The 20407-nt window shown below is 40.5% G+C and overlaps 1 protein-coding gene across 2 annotated transcripts in view; it reads left to right on the top strand.

Annotated features, from left to right (window-relative positions):
• Positions 1-20407, top strand: part of TGFB1I1 (transforming growth factor beta 1 induced transcript 1) — a 475461-nt gene that overhangs the window by 300179 nt on the left and 154875 nt on the right. The window contains exons 6-7 of one of the 2 annotated variants that reach the window (XM_053694775.1): positions 16210-16288; positions 16502-16861. In XM_053694775.1, the coding sequence (XP_053550750.1) occupies positions 16210-16288; positions 16502-16861 (439 nt within the window). Of the gene's footprint in view, positions 1-16206; positions 16289-16501; positions 16862-20407 lie in introns of both variants that reach the window. The other variant, XM_053694773.1, reaches the window with a different exon arrangement.

Genomic DNA, 20407 nt, shown 5'->3' with positions numbered 1-20407 from the left:
GCCTTGTCCCCGTCCTTTCTTTGTTGACAACCATGAGGAGTATGAGGTCAGCAGCATTATTGACTCTCATATGTCCAGGGGCTGTGTACATTATTTGGTTCATTGGAGGGGCTACGGTCCGGAGGAGCGTTCATGGGTTCCCTCCTCTGATGTTCATGCTCCCGCCCTCCTCCATGCCTTCCATGCCCGCTTCCCCAATAAGCCTTTTGTCCTCCCGCGGGGGAGGGGTCATTGAGGGGAGGGTACTGTCAGGGTTTTTTCCCTTTTTTGTTTGCCATGTGCTGCTGGCAGCCATTTTACTCATCTCTCTTGCTGACTCTGGTGCATACTGTGTGATGCTGCTCATTTCCTGCACTTCCTTTTATGGCCAGACTGGTGTACATCATCCATGTGAGACAGGATGCAGTCTCAGAATTGTGATGTCATCACTTATTATTTAAAGGGCCTCTGTTCACTATGCTTTGCCCTTGCATTGTTTTAGACCTGTTTGTGAGAGCTCCTGTTTATTACCTCGCTGTCTGACGTCCCTCCTGGTTCCTGATCCCTGGCTTGTTCCTGACTCTGCTGTTCTCCTTGTTCCTGATTCCGGCTCGTCTGACTATTCGCTTTGGCTCCTGACTCGGTTCGTCTGACTACCAGCTCTGGTTTTGATTCCTGGCTTGTTTTTTGAATTGTGAATTTTTTTATTATTTTTTGCTATTAATAAAGGTGTGATTATTTTTGCACTTCTCGTCTCAGTCTGATTCCTGGCACCCTGAGACTTATAGAAAACCCACAACGGGGAACACTATTGTCCATGCAAGTTCATGCCATCCTCCTCACCTTATTTGTGCCATACCAAGAGGTCAGTTCATTAGATTGAGGTGTAACACTAATGATGACTTGATATATTTGCAGCAGGCTAATGAACTCACTAAAAGATTGATTGCTAGAGGTTATGATCCAATGAAATTAGAAAAAACTAAGTTGGAAATCAGCATTATGGTAAAAAGTAAAAAGGCTGAAATCAGTACTCATAGGTCATTCAGTAAGAGTATTGTATTTACTATCAATTTCCACAGATAGTTAAGATTCTAAAGAGAAATTTGCCAATACTTGGGGGTGACAATATATTACAAAGTCACATTGCAAAATGTAAATTTGTACTAAAAAATACATTAACCTTGGCATCTAGGATGGTTCCAAACACAATGGGTACCATGGGTGATCACTGGTTGAGAAGGAATTTTAAATGTGGAGTAAGAACATGTTTAACATGTAGCATGATGGTTATAACTAATACATTTGGATCATTTGCTGATGAAGCAGCTGATGAAGCAATTTATGAAATTGGATTTTATGCCAATTGTAAGACCACATTTGCGGTCTATTTGTTAGAGTGTAACATTTGCCATGCCGAATATGTCGGTAAAACAACGAGATAGGTCAATGTGAGGATAAGGGAACATGTTAATGATGTCAAAAACTACTGTAAATATTCAACAGTGGTAAGACACATTGGCCTCTATTTATCAAGCCGTCGACTTTCTTGCATTCGACGGCACCAATACGCTCACCTAAGATCGCCTAACATTGCTGCCGCGGACCTGAATACGTTCTCCAAAATTATCAAAAAAGCTGTCAAAAAGTCACGCACCAAGTACGGGGCAATGAGCAGCAGACTTTTGTTAACTAACAGTCATCGATCTCGCTGCTCTTCGGCTTTTTTACAGCTTTCTTGGTATACTGTCACTAAACACCCACACTATACTATACTATTTACCCCCTATACTGCCGCTCCCGGACTCCGCCGCTCCTAAATAAAGTAATTAACCCCTAAACCGCCACTCCCGGAGCCCGCCACAACAAAATAAAGCTATTAACCCCTAAACCGCCGCTCCCGGAGCCCACTGCAACTCTGATAAATGTATTAACCCCTAAACCGCCGCTACCGGAGCCCACTGCCACCTACATTATACATATTAACCCCTAATCTTCCGCCCCCTATACCGCCGCCACCTACATAAAGTTATTAACCCCTATCCTGCCGCTCCCGGATCCCGCCGCAACTAAATAAAGTGTTTAACCCCTAAACCGCCGCCCCCGGAGCCCACCGCCACCTACATTATATTTATTAACCCCTAATCTGCCCCCCTACACCGCCGCCACCTACATTATATTTATTAACCCCTAATCTGCCCCCCCTACACCGCCGCCACTATATTAAATGTATTAACCCCTAAACCTAAGTCTAACACTAACCCTAACACCCCCTAACTTAAATATAATTTAACTAAATCTAAATAAATTATTCCTATTTAAAACTAAATACTTACCTATAAAATAAACCCTAAGCTAGCTACAATATAACTAATAGTTACATATAGGGTTAGTGTTAGTTTTTTTTAAGGGGGGATTGGGTGGGTTTTAGAGTAGGCGTGTGTGGGTTTTAATGTTGGGGGGGTATTGTACTTTTTTTTACAGGTAATAGAGCTGATTACTTTGGGGCAATGCCCCGCAAAAGGCCCTTTTAAGGGCTATTCCTAATTTAGTATAGGGTAGGGCTTTTTATTATTTTGGGGGGCTTTTTTATTTTATTGGGGGATTAGATTAGGTGTAATTAGTTTAAAAAATTGTAATTATTTTATTATTTTCTGTAATTTAGTGTTTGTTTTTTTTGTACTTTAGATAATTGTTTTTAATTGTATTTCATTGTATTTAGTTTAGGGAATTTATTTAATTATAGTGTAGTGTTAGGTGTAATTGTAACTTAGGTTAGGTTTTATTTTACAGGTATATTTGTATTTATTTTAGCTAGGTAGTTAGTAAATAGTTAATAACTATTTAATAACTATTCTACCTAGTTAAAATAAATACAAAGTTGCCTGTAAAATAAAAATAAATCCTAAGCTAGGTACAATGTAACTATTAGTTATATTGTAGCTATCTTACGGCTAGATTTAGAGTTTTGTCGGTAACGACCCGCGTAGCTAACGCTGGCTTTTTTCTGGCCGCACCTTTAAAATAACTCTGGTATTGAGAGTCCACAGAATGGCTGCGTTAGGCTCCAAAAAAGGAGCGTAGAGCATATTTAACGCAACTGCAACTCTCGATACCAGAGTTGCTTACGGACGCGGCCAGCCTCAAAAACGTGCTCGTGCACGATTCCCCCATAGGAAACAATGGGGCAGTTTGAGCTGAAAAAAAACCTAACACCTGCAAAAAAGCCGCGTTCAGCTCCTAACACAGCCCCATTGTTTGCTATGGGGAAACACTTCCTACGTCTGCACCTAACACCCCTAACCTTACACTTATTAACCCCTAATCTGCCGCCCCCGCATATTATTATTAACCCCTAATCTGCCGCTCCGTAAACCGCCGCTACTTACATTATCCCTATGTACCCCTAATCTGCTGCCCCTAACACCGCCGACCCCTATATTATATTTATTAACCCCTAATCTGCCCCCCACAACGTCGCCTCCACCTGCCTACACTTATTAACCCCTAATCTGCCGACTGGACCGCACCGATATTCTAATAAAGTTATTAACCCCTAATCTGCCCTCCCTAACATCGCCGACACCTAACTTCAATTATTAACCCCTAATCTGCCGACTGGAGCTCACCGCTATTCTAATAAATGTATTAACCCCTAAAGCTAAGTCTAACCCTAACCCTAACACCCCCTAAATTAAATATAATTTAAATCTAACGAAATTAATTAACTCTTCTTAAATAAATTATTCCTATTTAAAGCTAAATACTTACCTGTAAAATAAATCCTAATATAGCTACAATATAAATTATAATTATATTATAGCTATTTTAGGATTTATATTTATTTTACAGGTAACTTTGTATTTATTTTAACCAGGTACAATAGCTATTAAATAGTTAAGAACTATTTAATAGCTAAAATAGTTAAAATAATTACAAAATTACCTGTAAAATAAATCCTAACCTAAGTTACAATTAAACCTAACACTACACTATCAATAAATTAATTAAATAAAATACCTACAATTACCTACAATTAAACCTAACACTACACTATCAATACATTAATTAAATACAATATCTACAAATAAATACAATGAAATAAACTAACTAAAGTACAAAAAATAAAAAAGAACTAAATTACAAAAAATAAAAAAATATTTACAAACATTAGAAATATATTACAACAATTTTAAACTAATTACACCTACTCTAAGCCCCCTAATAAAATAACAAAGCCCCCCAAAATAAAAAAATGCCCTACCCTATTCTAAATGACTAAAGTTCAAAGCTCTTTTACCTTACCAGCCCTGAACAGGGCCCTTTGCGGGGCATGCCCCAAGAAGTTCAGCTCTTTTGCCTGTAAAAAAAAACATACAATACCCCCCCCCCAACATTACAACCCACCACCCCCATACCCCTAATCTAACCCAAACCCCCCTTAAATAAACCTAACACTAAGCCCCTGAAGATCTCCCTACCTTGAGTCGTCTTCACCCAGCCGAGCCAAATTCTTCATCCAAGCAGAGCAAGAAGAGGTCCTCCATCCGGTAGAAGTCTTCATCCAAGCGGGGCAGAAGAGGTCTTCCATCCGATTGAAGTCTTCATCCAAGCGGGATCTTCTATCGTCATCCATCCGGAGCGGAGCGGCAGCATCCTGAAGACCTCCGACGCGGAACATCCATCCTGGCCGACGACTGAACGACGAATGACGTCATCCAAGATGGCGTCCCTCGAATTCCGATTGGCTGCTAGAATTCTATCAGCCAATCGGAATTAAGGTAGGAATATTCTGATTGGCTGATGGAATCAGCCAATCAGAATCAAGTTCAATCCGATTGGCTGATTGGATTGGATTGGCTGGGTGAAGACGACTCAAGGTAGGGAGATCTTCAGGGGCTTAGTGTTAGGTTTATTTAAGGGGGGTTTGGGTTAGATTAGGGGTATGTGGGTGGTGGGTTGTAATGTTGGAGGGGGGGTATTGTATGTTTTTTTTTTTACAGGCAAAAGAGCTGAATTCTTTGGGGCATGCCCTGCAAAGGGCCCTTTTAAGGGCTGGTAAGGTAAAAGAGCTTTTCTATTTTAATTTTAGAATAGGGTAGGGCATTTTTTTATTTTGGGGGTCTTTGTTATTTTATTAGGGGGCTTAGAGTAGGTGTAATTAGTTTAAAATTGTTGTAATATATTTCTAATGTTTGTAAATATTTTTTTATTTTTTGTAACTTAGTTCTTTTTTATTTTTTGTACTTTAGTTAGTTTATTTCATTGTATTTATTTGTAGATATTGTATTTAATTAATGCATTGATAGTGTAGTGTTAGGTTTAATTGTAGGTAATTGTAGGTATTTTATTTAATTAATTTATTGATAGTGTAGTGTTAGGTTTAATTGTAACTTAGGTTAGGATTTATTTTACAGGTAAATTTGTAATTATTTTAACTATTTTAGCTATTAAATAGTTCTTAACTATTTATTAGCTATTGTACCTGGTTAAAATAAATACAAAGTTACCTGTAAAATAAATATTTATCCTAAAATAGCTATAATATCATAATTTATATGGTAGCTATATTAGGATTTATTTTACAGGTAAGTATTTAGCTTTAAATAGGAATAATTTATTTAAGAAGAGTTAATTAATTTTGTTAGATTAAAATTATATTTAACTTAGGGGGGTGTTAGTGTTAGGGTTAGACTTAGCTTTAGGAGTTAATACATTTATTAGAATAGCGGTGAGCTCCAGTCGGCAGATTAGGGGTTAATAATTGAAGTTAGGTGTCGGCGATGTTAGGGAGGGCAGATTAGGGGTTAATACTATTTATTATAGGGTTAGTGAGGCGGATTAGGGGTTAATAACTTTATTATAGTAGCGGTGCGGTCCGCTCGGCAGATTAGGGGTTAATAAGTGTAGGCAGGTGGAGGCGACGTTGAGGGGGGCAGATTAGGGGTTAATAAATATAATATAGGGGTCGGCGGTGTTAGGGGCAGCAGATTAGGGGTACATAGCTATAATGTAGGTGGCGGCTCTTTGCGGTCGGCAGATTAGGGGTTAATTATTGTAGGTAGGTGGCTGCGACGTTGTGGGGGACAGGTTAGGGGTTAATAAATATAATATAGGGGTCGGCGGTGTTAGGGGCAGCAGATTAGGGGTACATAAGTATAGCGTAGTTGGCGGTCGGCAGATTAGGGGTTAAAAAAATTTAATCGAGTGTCGGCGATGTGGGGGGGCCTCGGTTTAGGGGTACATAGGTAGTTTATGGGTGTTAGTGTACTTTAGGGCACAGTAGTTAAGAGCTTTATGAACCAGCGTTAGCCCAGAAAGCTCTTAACTACTGACTTTTTTCTGCGGCTGGAGTTTTGTCGTTAGATTTCTAACGCTCACTTCAGCCAAGACTCTAAATACCGGAGTTAGAAAGATCCCATTGAAAAGATAGGATACGCAATTGACGTAAGGGGATCTGCGGTATGGAAAAGTCGCGGCTGAAAAGTGAGCGTTAGACCCTTTTTTGAATGACTCCAAATACCGGAGGTAGCCTAAAACCAGCGTTAGGAGCCTCTAACGCTGGTTTTCCCGGCTACCGCCAAACTCCAAATCTAGGCCTTAGGGTTTATTTTATAGGTAAGTATTTAGTTTTAAATAGGAATAATTTATTTAATGATAGTAATTTTATTTAGATATATTTAAATTATATTTACGCTAGTGGGTGTTAGGGTTAGACTTAGGTTTAGGGGTTAATAAATTTAATATAGTGTCAGCGACATTGGGGGCGGCAGATTAGGGGTTAATAAATGTAGGTAGGTGGCGGCGGTGTAGGCGGGGCAGATTAGGGGTTAATAAATATAATGTAGGTGGCGGCGATGTAGGGGGCAGCAGATTAGGGGTTAATCACTTTATTACAGCTGCGGTGGGCTCCGGGAGCGGAGGTTTAGGGGTTAATACATTTATCAGAGTTGCAGCGGTATGGGGGGCAGATTAGGGGTTAATATGTATAATGTAGGTGGCGGCGGTGTAGGTGGGGGGGCAGATTAGGGGTGTTTAGACTCGGGGTACATGTTAGGGTGTTAGGTGTAGACATTTCCCATAGAAATCAATGGGATATCGGGCAGCAGCGAACATGAGCTTTCGCTGCTTTCAGACTCCCATTGATTCCTATGGTATCAATGGGAGAAAACCAGGTATCAAATTGAAAACCAGGTACGCTGGGCCGGAAAAGTGCCGAGCGTACCTGGTAGGAATTTGATAACTTCCAAAAGTAGTCAGATAGTGCCGAACTTGCATTCAGAACATCTGTAGTGACGTAAGCATCAATCTGTGTCGGACTGAGTCCGGCGGATCGTATGTTACGTCACCAAATTCTACTTTTGCCGGTCTGTAGGGTTTGATAACTAAGGCGAATCAGGCTCACCACAAATACGCTGCGGAATTCCAGCATATTTGTGGTTAACGGCTTGATAAATAGAGGCCTTTAACCTCACACACTTTACCAGTATTGGTGATTTCTCAGTAAAAATTATTGACGTGGCAAAAACCCCACCTAGGGGTGGAAATAAATACAAGATACTTGGAAAGAAGGAATTATACTGGATATTGCGACTCAATACTAGAGTTCCCATTGGCCTAAACCTTGAATGAGGCATCAGTTATTTTGTTTAAAATTTCTTGTATCATTTAGTGTATACAGTTATCCACATGCCTTTGATTTCATCAGGGGCATGCACTGAGAGAGTGCCATGTACATATATATGTGCATGTGTGTATATTTATGTATATGTCTAGTCCATTTATATATATATATATATATATATATATATATATGTGTGTGTGTATCTATATTTCACTCACTAATTTGTCATTCTGCATATTGAGAACAGATTATTAACTGTGGCATATTATATTTTATTTTAAATATATTCTTTTAATGTTTTAAGGTTGTAACAAGGTTTTGACATGAAATAGTTAATATGTGACCATATATGACTAGTATGTAAGAGAGTCATATGTGTACTATCCACAATCTATGATAGTACACAATCTAGGGGGCGCGAAACGCATCAGATGATTTGTCCATGTTTGTACTCTTTGCCGTTTTGTTGAATAAAGTCTCTTTTTCTATTATACTGCTGTGCTGCTGGATTTTTTCAACTTTGGATTTACCTCAGCAGTTGGTACGGCATTGCACCCTGCCACTGTGTGTTAAGACCGTAGCTGCTGTTTCGCCGACTTGCTGTTTTGGCGGTTGTGGTGGCGTCTGACATCATCATTGCGAGTCCTGAATCGGGTGCCGACAAGTGGGTTTGGAGCGGCCGCTCTTACCATTGTACTAATGGTTGTAACAGCCCTGCTGGTCTGGAGGATGGTTTCTTGTTACAGGCACAAACAGAACAGGAGGAAACAAAGGAGCGAATGTCAGAGGTCATGGAAGGCCACCAGAAGTGTCTTTGTGTGAGTTCAATAGTATTGTGGATACCACGATGGCCTGCCTTTGGATTATAATGGTGATGTTGCATAACTGCAAGGCAATGGTCGATGGGTACAAATATACGTTGTTGGTAGAGATGCAGGCCATTCACCATATGTAACAGTGAATTGTGTGTTTTGGTATGAGTAGGTACAGAAAGCTGGGAGGCAAAAGTAGCATTCAGGAAACAGCTACTGGCTCCAGAATCCATGATGGCTGTCAGCTCGGTGGACTTATCTCCCACCTGTAGGATGACAGGAATGGTAAGGTGAGAGGTGGTATTATATAAAGGAAGGTTGAGACATACCCGTCTGAGGTCTTGCAGGACAGTCTTTCAGAATAGGGCCAGGCTTGGCGCAGTAGAGGCAGAGGTGGAGTGTATGTCTTCTGGCCCTCTCCATAGCTGTCAGTGGCCCACGGACCAAGCCAATCTGCATCGGTTCACCTTGCTCTTCAGTTTCAACTGAAGGGGATGTAACGGTAGCAGAAGGAAGGAGTCAGAACGTTGAGGCAATGGTGGTAAGGAGCCTTGTTTTTCTTGCCACCTCTCACGGAAGCGACGATCCAATTGTGTGACAGCCAGGATCAACCCTTCTAGGGTGGCAGGAACTCCAATCTGCGCTAGCTCATCCTTCAGGTGATCGTTAAATCCGAGGCAGAACTGGTTTATGAGGGCCATGTCGTTAAGGGCAGTATTAGGAGCGACTTCACGGAGTACAGAGGTCTCATACAGGGGAGATGGTTGAGGAGCAGAGGGGGGTAAAGCTGCTGCAGCGGATCGCTGCTCCCAGTCTCTCTCTCTCTGCAACAGGCTCTCCTGGCTTGTTTGCAACTCCTGAATGGCTTGTGTCATAGCAGTCAGCTGATGGGTAAGCACAGTCAGCGGGTCAGGTGTTCTTGTGAGTTCCATGGTAGGGCTGAGTTATGTCGCGGGAAGAGAAACTTCCCAAAGCAGGAACAGAACCAAGTGGCAGAGAACAATAAATGGACAAAGTCTAAGGAGTCACAACAGGCAAGGGTTAAGCAGAGATTGAAGTCAGGAGTATCCAAGGTCAGGGCATGCAACAAAGAAGCAATGTCAAAAACAAGCCAAAGGTCAAAACCAGGGAAATACAAAATACAAAGTAAGGAAACAGGATAAGAGTTTAGTCTCTGTGAATCACCTAGCAAAATAACTCAGCAATGATTGAGAGGGCCATAATGGCTTTAAACTCTGCAAGGGCCAGGAATGTCCCCGTTGCTCAGTTAAGTCAGTTGCAGCAGTCACCTGAACACCTATGGGGGACAAGGGTGTAGCCACAGAACATTCCCCCCGTCTGTCAGGAGCCGGGAAAGTGTTGTGCACTTCAGCCGCGCAAACACCCGCAAACACCATGACAGTTGCAGAGGGGTGCCGTGACCACACTTGCTGAGCCCCCCATCAGTGCCCAGGTAAGAGGATACCCCTGGTACCACGACAAGGTACGTGTGAGGTAAGAGGGGTTTTATAGGGTTCTTGGGGGTTTGGAATCATTTGCCTCCTCCTAGTGGTAGAGAAAAGTAATTCCCAGGAGTAATGAATAGTGGACTCTCACCACCATGAAAGAAATGTATGCTCTATCTGAATCATGAAAGAAAACAATTGTTTTGTGTCCCTTTAAATGCCTGTTTTTAGTGTAATCTGGATGAACATAAATTGTCTGATGCTTTTCTATGTAGTAACCATATGATAATTAGGAGAGGAGACTGTTTTGTATTAAATAAGCATTTGTTTGCAAGAATATTACAATCCTTTCTTTTTCTGGATAACTGATCTTGAGCAATGATTTGAAGTAAAACTATGCATTAACGGCTAGATTTAGAGTTTTGTCGGTAACGACCCGCGTAGCTAACGCATGCTTTTTTTTCCCCACACCTTTTAAATACCGCTGGTATTTAGAGTTCACAGAATGGCTGCGTTAGGCTCCAAAAAGGGAGCGTATAGCATATTTACCGCCACTGCAACTCTCGATACCAGCGGTGCTTACGGACGCGGCCAGCTTCAAAAACAATAGAAACAATGGGGCAGTTTGAGCTGAAAAAACAACCTAACACCTGCAAAAAAGCAGCGTTAAGCTCCTAACGCAGCCCCATTGTTTCCTATGGGGAAAAACTTCCTAAGTCTGCACCTAACACTTTAACATGTACCCCGAGTCTAAACACCCCTAACCTTACACTTATTAACCCCTAATCTGCCGCCCGCATATTTTTTTTAACCCCTAATCTGCCGCTCCGTACACCGCCGCAACCTACATTATACCTATGTACCCCTAATCTGCTGCCCCTAACACCGCCGACCCCTATATTATATTTATTAACCCCTAATATGCCACCCCCAACGTCGCCTCCACCTACCTACAATAATTAACCCCTAATCTGCCGACCGGACCTCACCGCTACTATAATAAATGTATTAACCCCTAAAGCTAACTCTAACCCGAACCCTAACACCCCCCTAAGTTAAATATAATTTAAATCTAACGAAATAAATTAACTCTTATTAAATAAATTATTCCTTTATATTTAAGTATTTAAAGCTAAATACTTACCTGTAAAATAAACCCTAATATAGCTACAATATAAATTATAAATTATATTGTAGCTATTTTAGGATTAATATTTATTTTACAGGCAACTTTGTAATTATTTTAACCAGGTACAATAGCTATTAAATAGTTAATAACTATTTAATAGTTACCTAGTTAAAATAATTACAAAATTACCTGTAAAATAAATCCTAACCTAAGTTACAATTAAACCTAACACTACACTATCAATAAATTAATTGAATAAAATACCTACAATTACCTACAATTAAACCTAACACTACACCATCAATAAATTAATTAAATACAATACCTACAAATAAATACAATGAAATAAACTAACTAAAGTACAAAAAATAAAAAAGAACTAAGTTACAAAAAATAAAAAATATTTACAAACATTAGAAAAATATTACAACAATTTTAAACTAATTACACCTACTCTAAGCCCCCTAATAAAACAACAAAGACCCCCAAAATAAAAAAAATGCCCTACCCTATTCTAAAATTAAAATAGAAAAGCTGTTTTACCTTACCAGCCCTGAAAAGGGCCCTTTGCGGGGCATGCCCCAAAGAATTCAGCTCTTTTGCCTGTAAAAAAAAACCATACAATACCCCCCCCAACATTACAACCCACCACCCACATACCCCTAATCTAACCCAAACCCCCCTTAAATAAACCTAATACTAAGCCCCTGAAGATCTCCCTACCTTGTCTTCACCACGCCGGGTTCACCGATCGATCCAGAAGAGCCTCCGATGTCTTGATCCAAGCCCAAGCGGGGGGCTGAAGATGTCCATGATCCGACTGAAGTCTTCATCCAAGCGGGAGCTGAAGAGGTCCATGATCGGGCTGAAGTCTTCTATCAAGCGGCATCTTCAATCTTCTTTCTTCCGGATCCATGGTCATCCCGCCGACGAATGACGGTTCCTTTAAGGGACGTCATCCAAGATGAGGTCCCTCGAATTCCGATTGGCTGATAGGATTCTATCAGCCAATCGGAATTAAGGTAGGAAAATTCTGATTGGCTGATGGAATCAGCCAATCAGATTCAAGTTCAATCCGATTGGCTGATCTGATCAGCCAATCAGATTGAGCTTGCATTCTATTGGCTGTTCCGATCAGCCAATAGAATGCAAGCTCAATCTGATTGGCTGATCGGATCAGCCAATCGGATTGAACTTGATTCTGATTGGCTGATTCCATCAGCCAAACAGAATTTTCCTACCTTAATTCCGATTGGCTGATAGAATCCTATCAGCCAATCGGAATTCGAGGGACGCCATCTTGGATGACGTCCCTTAAAGGAACCTTCATTCGTCGTCTAGTCGTCGGAAGAAGAGGATGGATCCGCGCTGGAGGTCTTCAAGATGGAGCCGGTCGTCATCGGATGGAAGAACATAGAAGATGCGGCTTGGATGAAGATGTTTGTCTGTCCGGATCGACTCTTCTGCCCGGATAGGATGAAGACTTCTGACGAAGATGGAATTCTTCAGACCGCCGCTTGGATCCAGACTACAGCCGGATGATGGACGTCACTCTTCAGCCTCAGCTTGGGCTTGGATGAAGACTTTGGAGGCTCCTCTGGACCGATCGGGACCCGGTGTGGTGAAGACAAGGTAGGGAGATCTTCAGGGGCTTAGTGTTAGGTTTATTTAAGGGGGGTTTGGGTTAGATTAGGGGTATGCGGGTGGTGGGTTGTAATGTTGGGGGGGTATTGTATGTTTTTTTTTTACAGGCAAAAGAGCTGAATTCTTTGGGGCATTCCCCGCAAAGGGCCCTTTTAAGGGCTGGTAAGGTAAAAGAGCTTTTCTATTTTAATTTTAGAATAGGGTAGGGCATTTTTTTATTTTGGGGGGCTTTGTTATTTTATTAGGGGGCTTAGAGTAGGTGTAATTAGTTTAAAATTGTTGTAATATTTTTCTAATGTTTGTAAATATTTTTTTATTTTTTGTAACAGTTCTTTTTTATTTTTTGTACTTTAGTTAGTTTATTTAATTGTATTTATTTGTAGTTATTTTATTTAATTTATTTATTGATAGTGTATTGTTAGGTTTAATTGTAACTTAGGTTAGGATTTATTTTACAGGAAATTTTGTAATTATTTTAACTAGGTAGCTATTAAATAGTTATTAACTATTTAATAGCTATTGTACCTGGTTAAAATAATTACAAAGTTGCCTGTAAAATAAATATTAATCCTAAAATAGCTACAATATAATTATAATTTATATTGTAGCTATATTAGGGTTTATTTTACAGGTAAGTATTTAGCTTTAAATAGGAATAATTTATTTAATAAGAGTTAATTTATTTAGTTAGATTTAAATTATATTTAACTTAGGGGGGTGTTAGTGTTAGGGTTAGACTTAGCTTTAGGGGTTAATACATTTATTATAGTAGCGGTGAGGTCCGGTCGGCAGATTAGGGGTTAATACTTGAAGTTAGGTGTCGCAGATGTTAGGGAGGGCAGATTAGGGGTTAATACTATTTATTATAGGGTTATTGAGGCGGGAGTGAGGCGGATTAGGGGTTAATAACTTTATTATAGTAGCGGCGAGGTCCGGTCTGCAGATTAGGGGTTAATAAATGTAGGTAGGTAGCGGCAACGTTGAGGGGGGCAGATTAGGGGTTAATAAATATAATATAGGGGTCGGCAGTGTTAGGGGCAGCAGATTAGGGGTACATAAGTATAACGTAGGTGGCGGCGGTGTGCGGTCGGCAGATTAGGGGTTAAAAAATTTTAATCGAGTGTCTGCGATGTGGGGGGACCTCGGTTTAGGGGTACATAGGTAGTTTATGGGTGTTAGTGTACTTTAGAGCACAGTAGTTAAGAGCTTTATGAACCGGCGTTAGCCCATAAAGCTCTTAACTCCTGGCTTTTTTCTGCGGCTGGAGTTTTGTCGTTAGATTTCTAACGCTCACTTCAGCCAAGACTCTAAATACCGGCGTTAGAAAGATCCCATTGAAAACATAGGATACGCAATTTACGTAAGGGGATCTGCGGTATGGAAAAGTCGCAGCTGCAAAGTGAGCGTTAGACCCTTTCCTGACTGACTCTAAATACCAGCGGGCGGTAAAAACCAGCGTTAGGAGCCTCTAACGCTGGTTTTGACGGCTACTGCCAAACTCTAAATCTAGCCATAAGAATCTTATAGAATGCTACAAGGATTGAGATATGAAGCGCTCAAAAGCTGAAACCTATGGGATGGAGATACAATACAATGGGGCCTATCTATCAAGCTCCGAATGGAGCTTGATGCCCCGTGCTCGCCAGAAACAGCAGTTATGAAGCAGCGGTCACAAAGACTGCTGCTCCATAACCCTGTCCGTCTGCTCTGAGCAGACGGACAGACATCGCCGGAATTCAACCCGATCGAGTACAATCTGGTTGATTGATACCCCCCTGCTGGCGGCCCATTGGCCGCAAGTCTACAGGGGGCGGCGTTGCAGCAGCAGCTCTTGTGAGCTGCTGGTGCAATGCTGAATACGGAGAGCGTATTGCTCTCCGTATTCAGCGAGGTCTGGCGGACCTGATCCGCACTGTCGGATCAGGTCCACCAGACTTTGTTAAATTGGGGCTATGATCTCCATCCCATAAGTTTCAGCTTTTGAGCGCTTCATATTTCAATCCTTGTAGCAATCTGTACTTTTGTAGTTGTGGGAGGATGCAACTTGAGATATCACCTATATTGCAGCGCGTAGCACTTCTCTCTCCACTATTAAGAATCATTTAACAAGAAGTGTAAAAAAAAAAAAAAATATCAAAGGGATTTTTCTTTTTAATATTGTATGGAATAGTTTGTTATAAATTCTAAAATGGCTCCATAAAACAAGAGCTCTGAAAAGAAAAGTAGCACTAATAAACATTGTACTAAATCTCCTAATTTATCTTTTAACGACACGTCAGAAATAAAATTATTCCCAACTGATGTTGACACAGCTAGGCAACCTAACCTCTAAAACTAAAAAAACACAGATGGTCAAGTGTCAGTAATTCAGGAATTGAAACAGATAACTTTAAGAATTGCAAATATGGAACAAAGAACCTCAGATATGAAAGGCCAACAACAAATTTCTAGAAAAAGAGTTTCTGAATTAATTAAAGGGAAATAAAAATCCTGAGCAGGATTAAACAATTAGAAACTAGGTCCAGATGTAACTTAAGCGTGATAGGATTGTCAGAATCGGTAAAACCTTCTGAATAGATTGACTTTGGCGAAAAAATACCACCTCAGTTACAAGGTCTGCAAGTAAATACAAGGTCATACGAGGTAGAAAGAGCCCACAGAACTGGAGTTGAAAGAACCAATGGAGAAATTATTAGATACTTGAATTTTCAAGCAAAAATGGAAATCCTAAGAGCATTTGGAAAAAATATATATGCTCCAATTTCATAACCATAGATTGTGCCATTGAAACATCAAAAAGACGTTGTCAGTTATCACTTGTATGTTCCCTGTTGGCTAGAGAGAGACAAAAAGACAGTTTTCCCTATAATACCCTGAAAGATTACAGTTAAGGACTGGTGATAAAACAGTTTTTTTTGGACACTCCTGAAGAAGCACATACATTTTATTTGCATACTAAACGTTTAAGGGAATGGCAGAGAGTACGTTAGTACTACACTACATGTATTTTTCATTCAAAGAATCCTTTGAACACAATTATACCTGCAAGTCTGTAACAATGATGCTATGTCTAGGATAGATTTATTCTTAATAACTAAAGCCCACAAGGTGAATATTTGCATCTATAAAACAAAATGATGTCTAACATCTACTTATCTAAGAAGATGAAGGTACAAAGATAAGTAGCACTATATTCTATAAGTCACTTTGCCAGATACTGGAGTTAGTACGGTACAGGCGTAGTTACCACTTTGTTAATGCTGTAGGAATGGAATGTTTAGTACAGTATCACTGTTTGGTGATGACTTCTAGTATTGTTAGAATTGTTCTCAGTTATGATTAGTGATGTCATTGATAGTCCATTATGTCACATGATTCCATCAGTACTGTCATTCATTGCATCATTCCTTGTATAGTACAGTTTAACGTGCAGAATCCCCTTACTTGATAAAGTATATACGTCTCATATTTAGCTTTATAAGTAAAATGTTTGATGTCAGCTATATAAATTATATTTTTATGAATAGTATTCAGGACAATGATTTATTTCTAATGGTGCTCATATAACCCTAGCAGGGCTTTATCTGCCTCGTCTGCAACTCTGGAGTTAGATCGTCTAATGACTTCACTGTCTGACTTCCATAAGCAGAAAACGGTGAGACACCTTGACCTACTATTTAAATTATTTTCTATTCCAATTTGTGTCTATATAGCATTTCCCATACTATTTTAAAGATGATTGTCATTTACCTTATATACAGTATATAAAAGACAATGCTTACATACACAAACATACATTTGTGAGACAATAGGGCATTCAGTTTCTTCCCCATTATTTGTTACTAACCATAGATTTCTTTGATTTAAGGCTTCACCATTACAGTCTGAGCTAAAAGAAACTTTAAGTTCCAAGGAATCCAATGTGCTGTCCAGTACTGCAGGTGCTGAAGTAGAGTTAGATCCAAGTTATTCTGCTTGTAGAAGACCTGAAGCAGAGCTGGTTTCTAAACATTCAGATGTGGCATGTGAGAAGAGCGACCTGACCTCAGTGTCACACCCTAGTGATAAGGAGCCACTGTCAGGCTCAAATTATTCACAGAAAATGTCACCATCTAGAGGTGACCTGGATTCAATGCTTGTAACGCTGAAGTCTGGACTACAACGCCAAGGAATCGAAACAGATGCCAAAGGTCTGTGTCACAGCTGCCAAAGACCAATAGCAGGGCAGGTAACGTATAACCTGACTATCCATTATTAATAGCAGCTCAGGTAGCATGTACCCTTACTATCCATAAGTAATAGCAGGGCATATAACTGTACCCTAAATATCCATCAGCAATAGCAGGGCAGGTAGTGTGTACCCTGAATATCTATTAGCAATAGCAGGTCAGATAGTGTGTAGCCTGAATACCCATCAGCAACAGGAGCCAGGTAGTCATGTACCCTTACTATCCATAAGTAATAGCAGGGCATATAACTGTACCCTAAATATCCATCAGCAATAGCAGGGCAGGTAGTGTGTACCCTGAATATCTATTAGCAATAGCAGGTCAGATAGTGTGTAGCCTGAATACCCATCAGCAACAGGAGCCAGGTAGTCATGTACCCTTACTATCCATAAGTAATAGCAGGGCATATAACTGTACCCTGAATATACATCAGCAATAGCAGGCCATGTAGTGTGTACCCTGAATATCCATCAGCAATAGCAGGTCATGTATTGTGTACCCTGAATGTCCATTAGCAATAGTAGGTCAGGTAGTCATTACCCTGAATATCCATCGGCAATAGCAGGTCATGTAGTGTGTACCCTGAATATCCATCAAAAATAGCAGGGCAGGTAGTGTGTACCCTGAATATCTATTAGTAATAGCAGGTCAGATATTGTGTAGCCTGAATACCCATAAGCAACAGGAGCTAGGTAGTGATTACCCTGAATATCCATCAGCAATAGCAGGTCATGTAGTGTGTACTCTGAATATCCATCAGCAATAGCAGGTCATGTAGTATGTACCCTGAATATCCATCAGCAATAGCAGGTCATGTAGTATGTACCCTGAATATCCATCAGCAATAGCAGGTCATGTAGTATGTACCCTGAATATCCATCAGCAATAGCAGGTCATGTAGTGTGTACCCTGAATATCCATCAGCAATAGCAGGTCAGGTATTGTGTACCCTGAATATCTATTAGCAATAGCAGGTCAGATATTGTGTAGCCTGAATACCCATAAGCAACAGGAGCTAGGTAGTGATTACCCTGAATATCCATCAGCAATAGCAGGTCATGTAGTATGTACCCTGAATATCCATCAGCAATAGCAGGTCAGGTAGTGATTACCCCGAATATCCATCAGCAATGGCAGGTCAGTTATTATGTACCCTGAATACCCTTTAGCAATAGCAGGTCATATAGTGATTACCCTGACTATCCATAAGCAATAGCAGGTCAGGTAGTGTGTACCCTGACTATTTATTAGCAATAGCAGGCCAGATATTGTGTAGCTTGCATACCCATCAGCAACAGGAGCCAGGTAGTGATTACCCTGAATATTGATCAGCAATAGCAGGTCAGGTAGTGATTACCCTGAATATCCATCAACAATAGTAGGGCAGGTAGTGTGTACCCTGAATATCTATCAGCAATAACAGGACAGGTAGTGTGTACCCTGAATATCTATCAGCAATAACAGGACAGGTAGTGTGTACCCTGAATATCTATCAGCAATAACAGGACAGGTAGTGTGTACCCTGAATATCTATTAGCAATAGCAGGCCAGATATTGTATAGCCTGAATACCCATCAGCAACAGGAGCCAGGTAGTGATTACCCTGAATATCCATCAGCAATAGCAGGTCATGTAGTGTGTACCCTGAATACCATTTAGCAATAGCAGGTCATGTAGTGATTACACCAAATATCCATCAGCAATGGCAGGTCAGTTATTATGTACCCTGAATACCCTTTAGCAATAGCAGGTAATGTAGTGATTACCCTGAATATCCATAAGCAATAGCAGGTCAGGTAGTGTGTACCCTGAATGTTTATTAGCAATAGCAGGTCAGATATTGTGTAGCCTGCATACCCATCAGCAACAGGAGCCAGGTAGTGATTACCCTGAATATCCATCAGCAATAGCAGGTCAGGTAGTGATTACCCTGAATATCCATCAGCAATAGCAGGTCATGTAATGTGTACCCTGAATATCCATCAGCAATAGCAGGTCATGTAATGTGTACCCTGAATATCCATCAACAATAGTAGGGCAGGTAGTGTGTACCCTGAATATCTATCAGCAATAACAGGGCAGGTAGTGTGTACCCTGAATATCTATTAGCAATAGCAGGCCAGATATTGTGTAGCCTGAATACCCATCAACAACAGGAGCCAGGTAGTGATTACCCTGAATATCCATCAGCAATAGCAGGTCATGTAGTGTGTACCCTGAATATCCATCAGCAATAGCAGGTCATGAAGTATGTACCCTGAATATCCATCAGCAATAGCCGGTCAGTTATTGTGTACCCTGAATATTCATCAGCAATAGCAGGTCAGGTATTGTGTACCCTGAATATCCATCAGCAATAGCAGGTCATGTAGTGTGTACCCTGAATATCCATCAGCAATAGCAGGTCATGTACTGTGTACCCTGAATACCCTTTAGCAACAGATATTGTGTAGCCTGAATACCCAACAGGAGGCTAGGTAGCTCTACCCTGAATATCATTTAGCAATAACAAGGCAGGTATTGTGTACCCTGAATATCCATCAGCAATAGCAGGTCAGGTAGTGTGTGCCCTGAATATCCATCAGCAATAGCAGGTCAGGTATTGTGTACCCTGAATATCTATTAGCAATAGCAGGTCAGGTAGTGTGTACCCAGAATAACCATCAGCAATAGCAGGTCAGTTAGTGTGTACCCTGAATATCCATCAGCAATAACAGGTCAGGTAGTGTGTAGCCTGAATATCCATCAGCACTAACAGGTCATGTAGTGTGTACCCTGAATATCCATCAGCAATAACAGGTCAGGTAGTGTGTGCCCTGAATATCCATCAGCAATAGCAGGTCATGTAGTGTGTACCCTGAATATCTATTAGCAATAGCAGGTCAGGTAGTGTGTACCCTGAATATCTATTAGCAATAGCAGGTCAGGTAGTGTGTACCCAGAATAACCATCAGCAATAGCAGGTCAGGTATTGTGTACCCTGAATATCCATCAGCAATAGCAGGTCAGGTATTGTGTACCCTGAATATCCATCAGCAATAGCAGGTCAGGTATTGTGTACCCTGAATATCCATCAGCAATAGCAGGTCAGGTATTGTGTACCCTGAATATCCTTCAGCAATAGCAGGTCAGGTAGTCATTACCCTGAATATCCATCAGCAATAGCAGGTCAGGTAGTCATTACCCTGAATATCCATCGGCAATAGCAGGTCATGTAGTGTGTACCCTGAATATCCATCAACAATAGCAGGGCAGGTAGTGTGTACCCTGAATATCCAGATTGAAAGAATTATCAGAGCGCCAACTATAGAAGGCAGGGTCCCCAATATACTAAAAGCAAATATCCAGGTAGATTTCAAAATGTGTTTATTACAACACAAACAGTACAGTAATGATCATTACTTATACTTCAATGTCTGTGTGTCTTACAATACAGTTCGAACAATCACATTAAAACCCAATATTGTATTTATACAACATTGGATGCTAAAATTAGCATGTAGAAAATTTATTATAAAATCACAATCCTTTGGGTATTCAGGATG

Source organism: Bombina bombina, chromosome 11 (assembly GCF_027579735.1).
Source record: "Bombina bombina isolate aBomBom1 chromosome 11, aBomBom1.pri, whole genome shotgun sequence".
NCBI lineage: Eukaryota > Metazoa > Chordata > Amphibia > Anura > Bombinatoridae > Bombina > Bombina bombina.
Note: the sequence above shows the minus strand (reverse complement) of the source record. Positions and strands in the feature narration are given on the sequence as shown.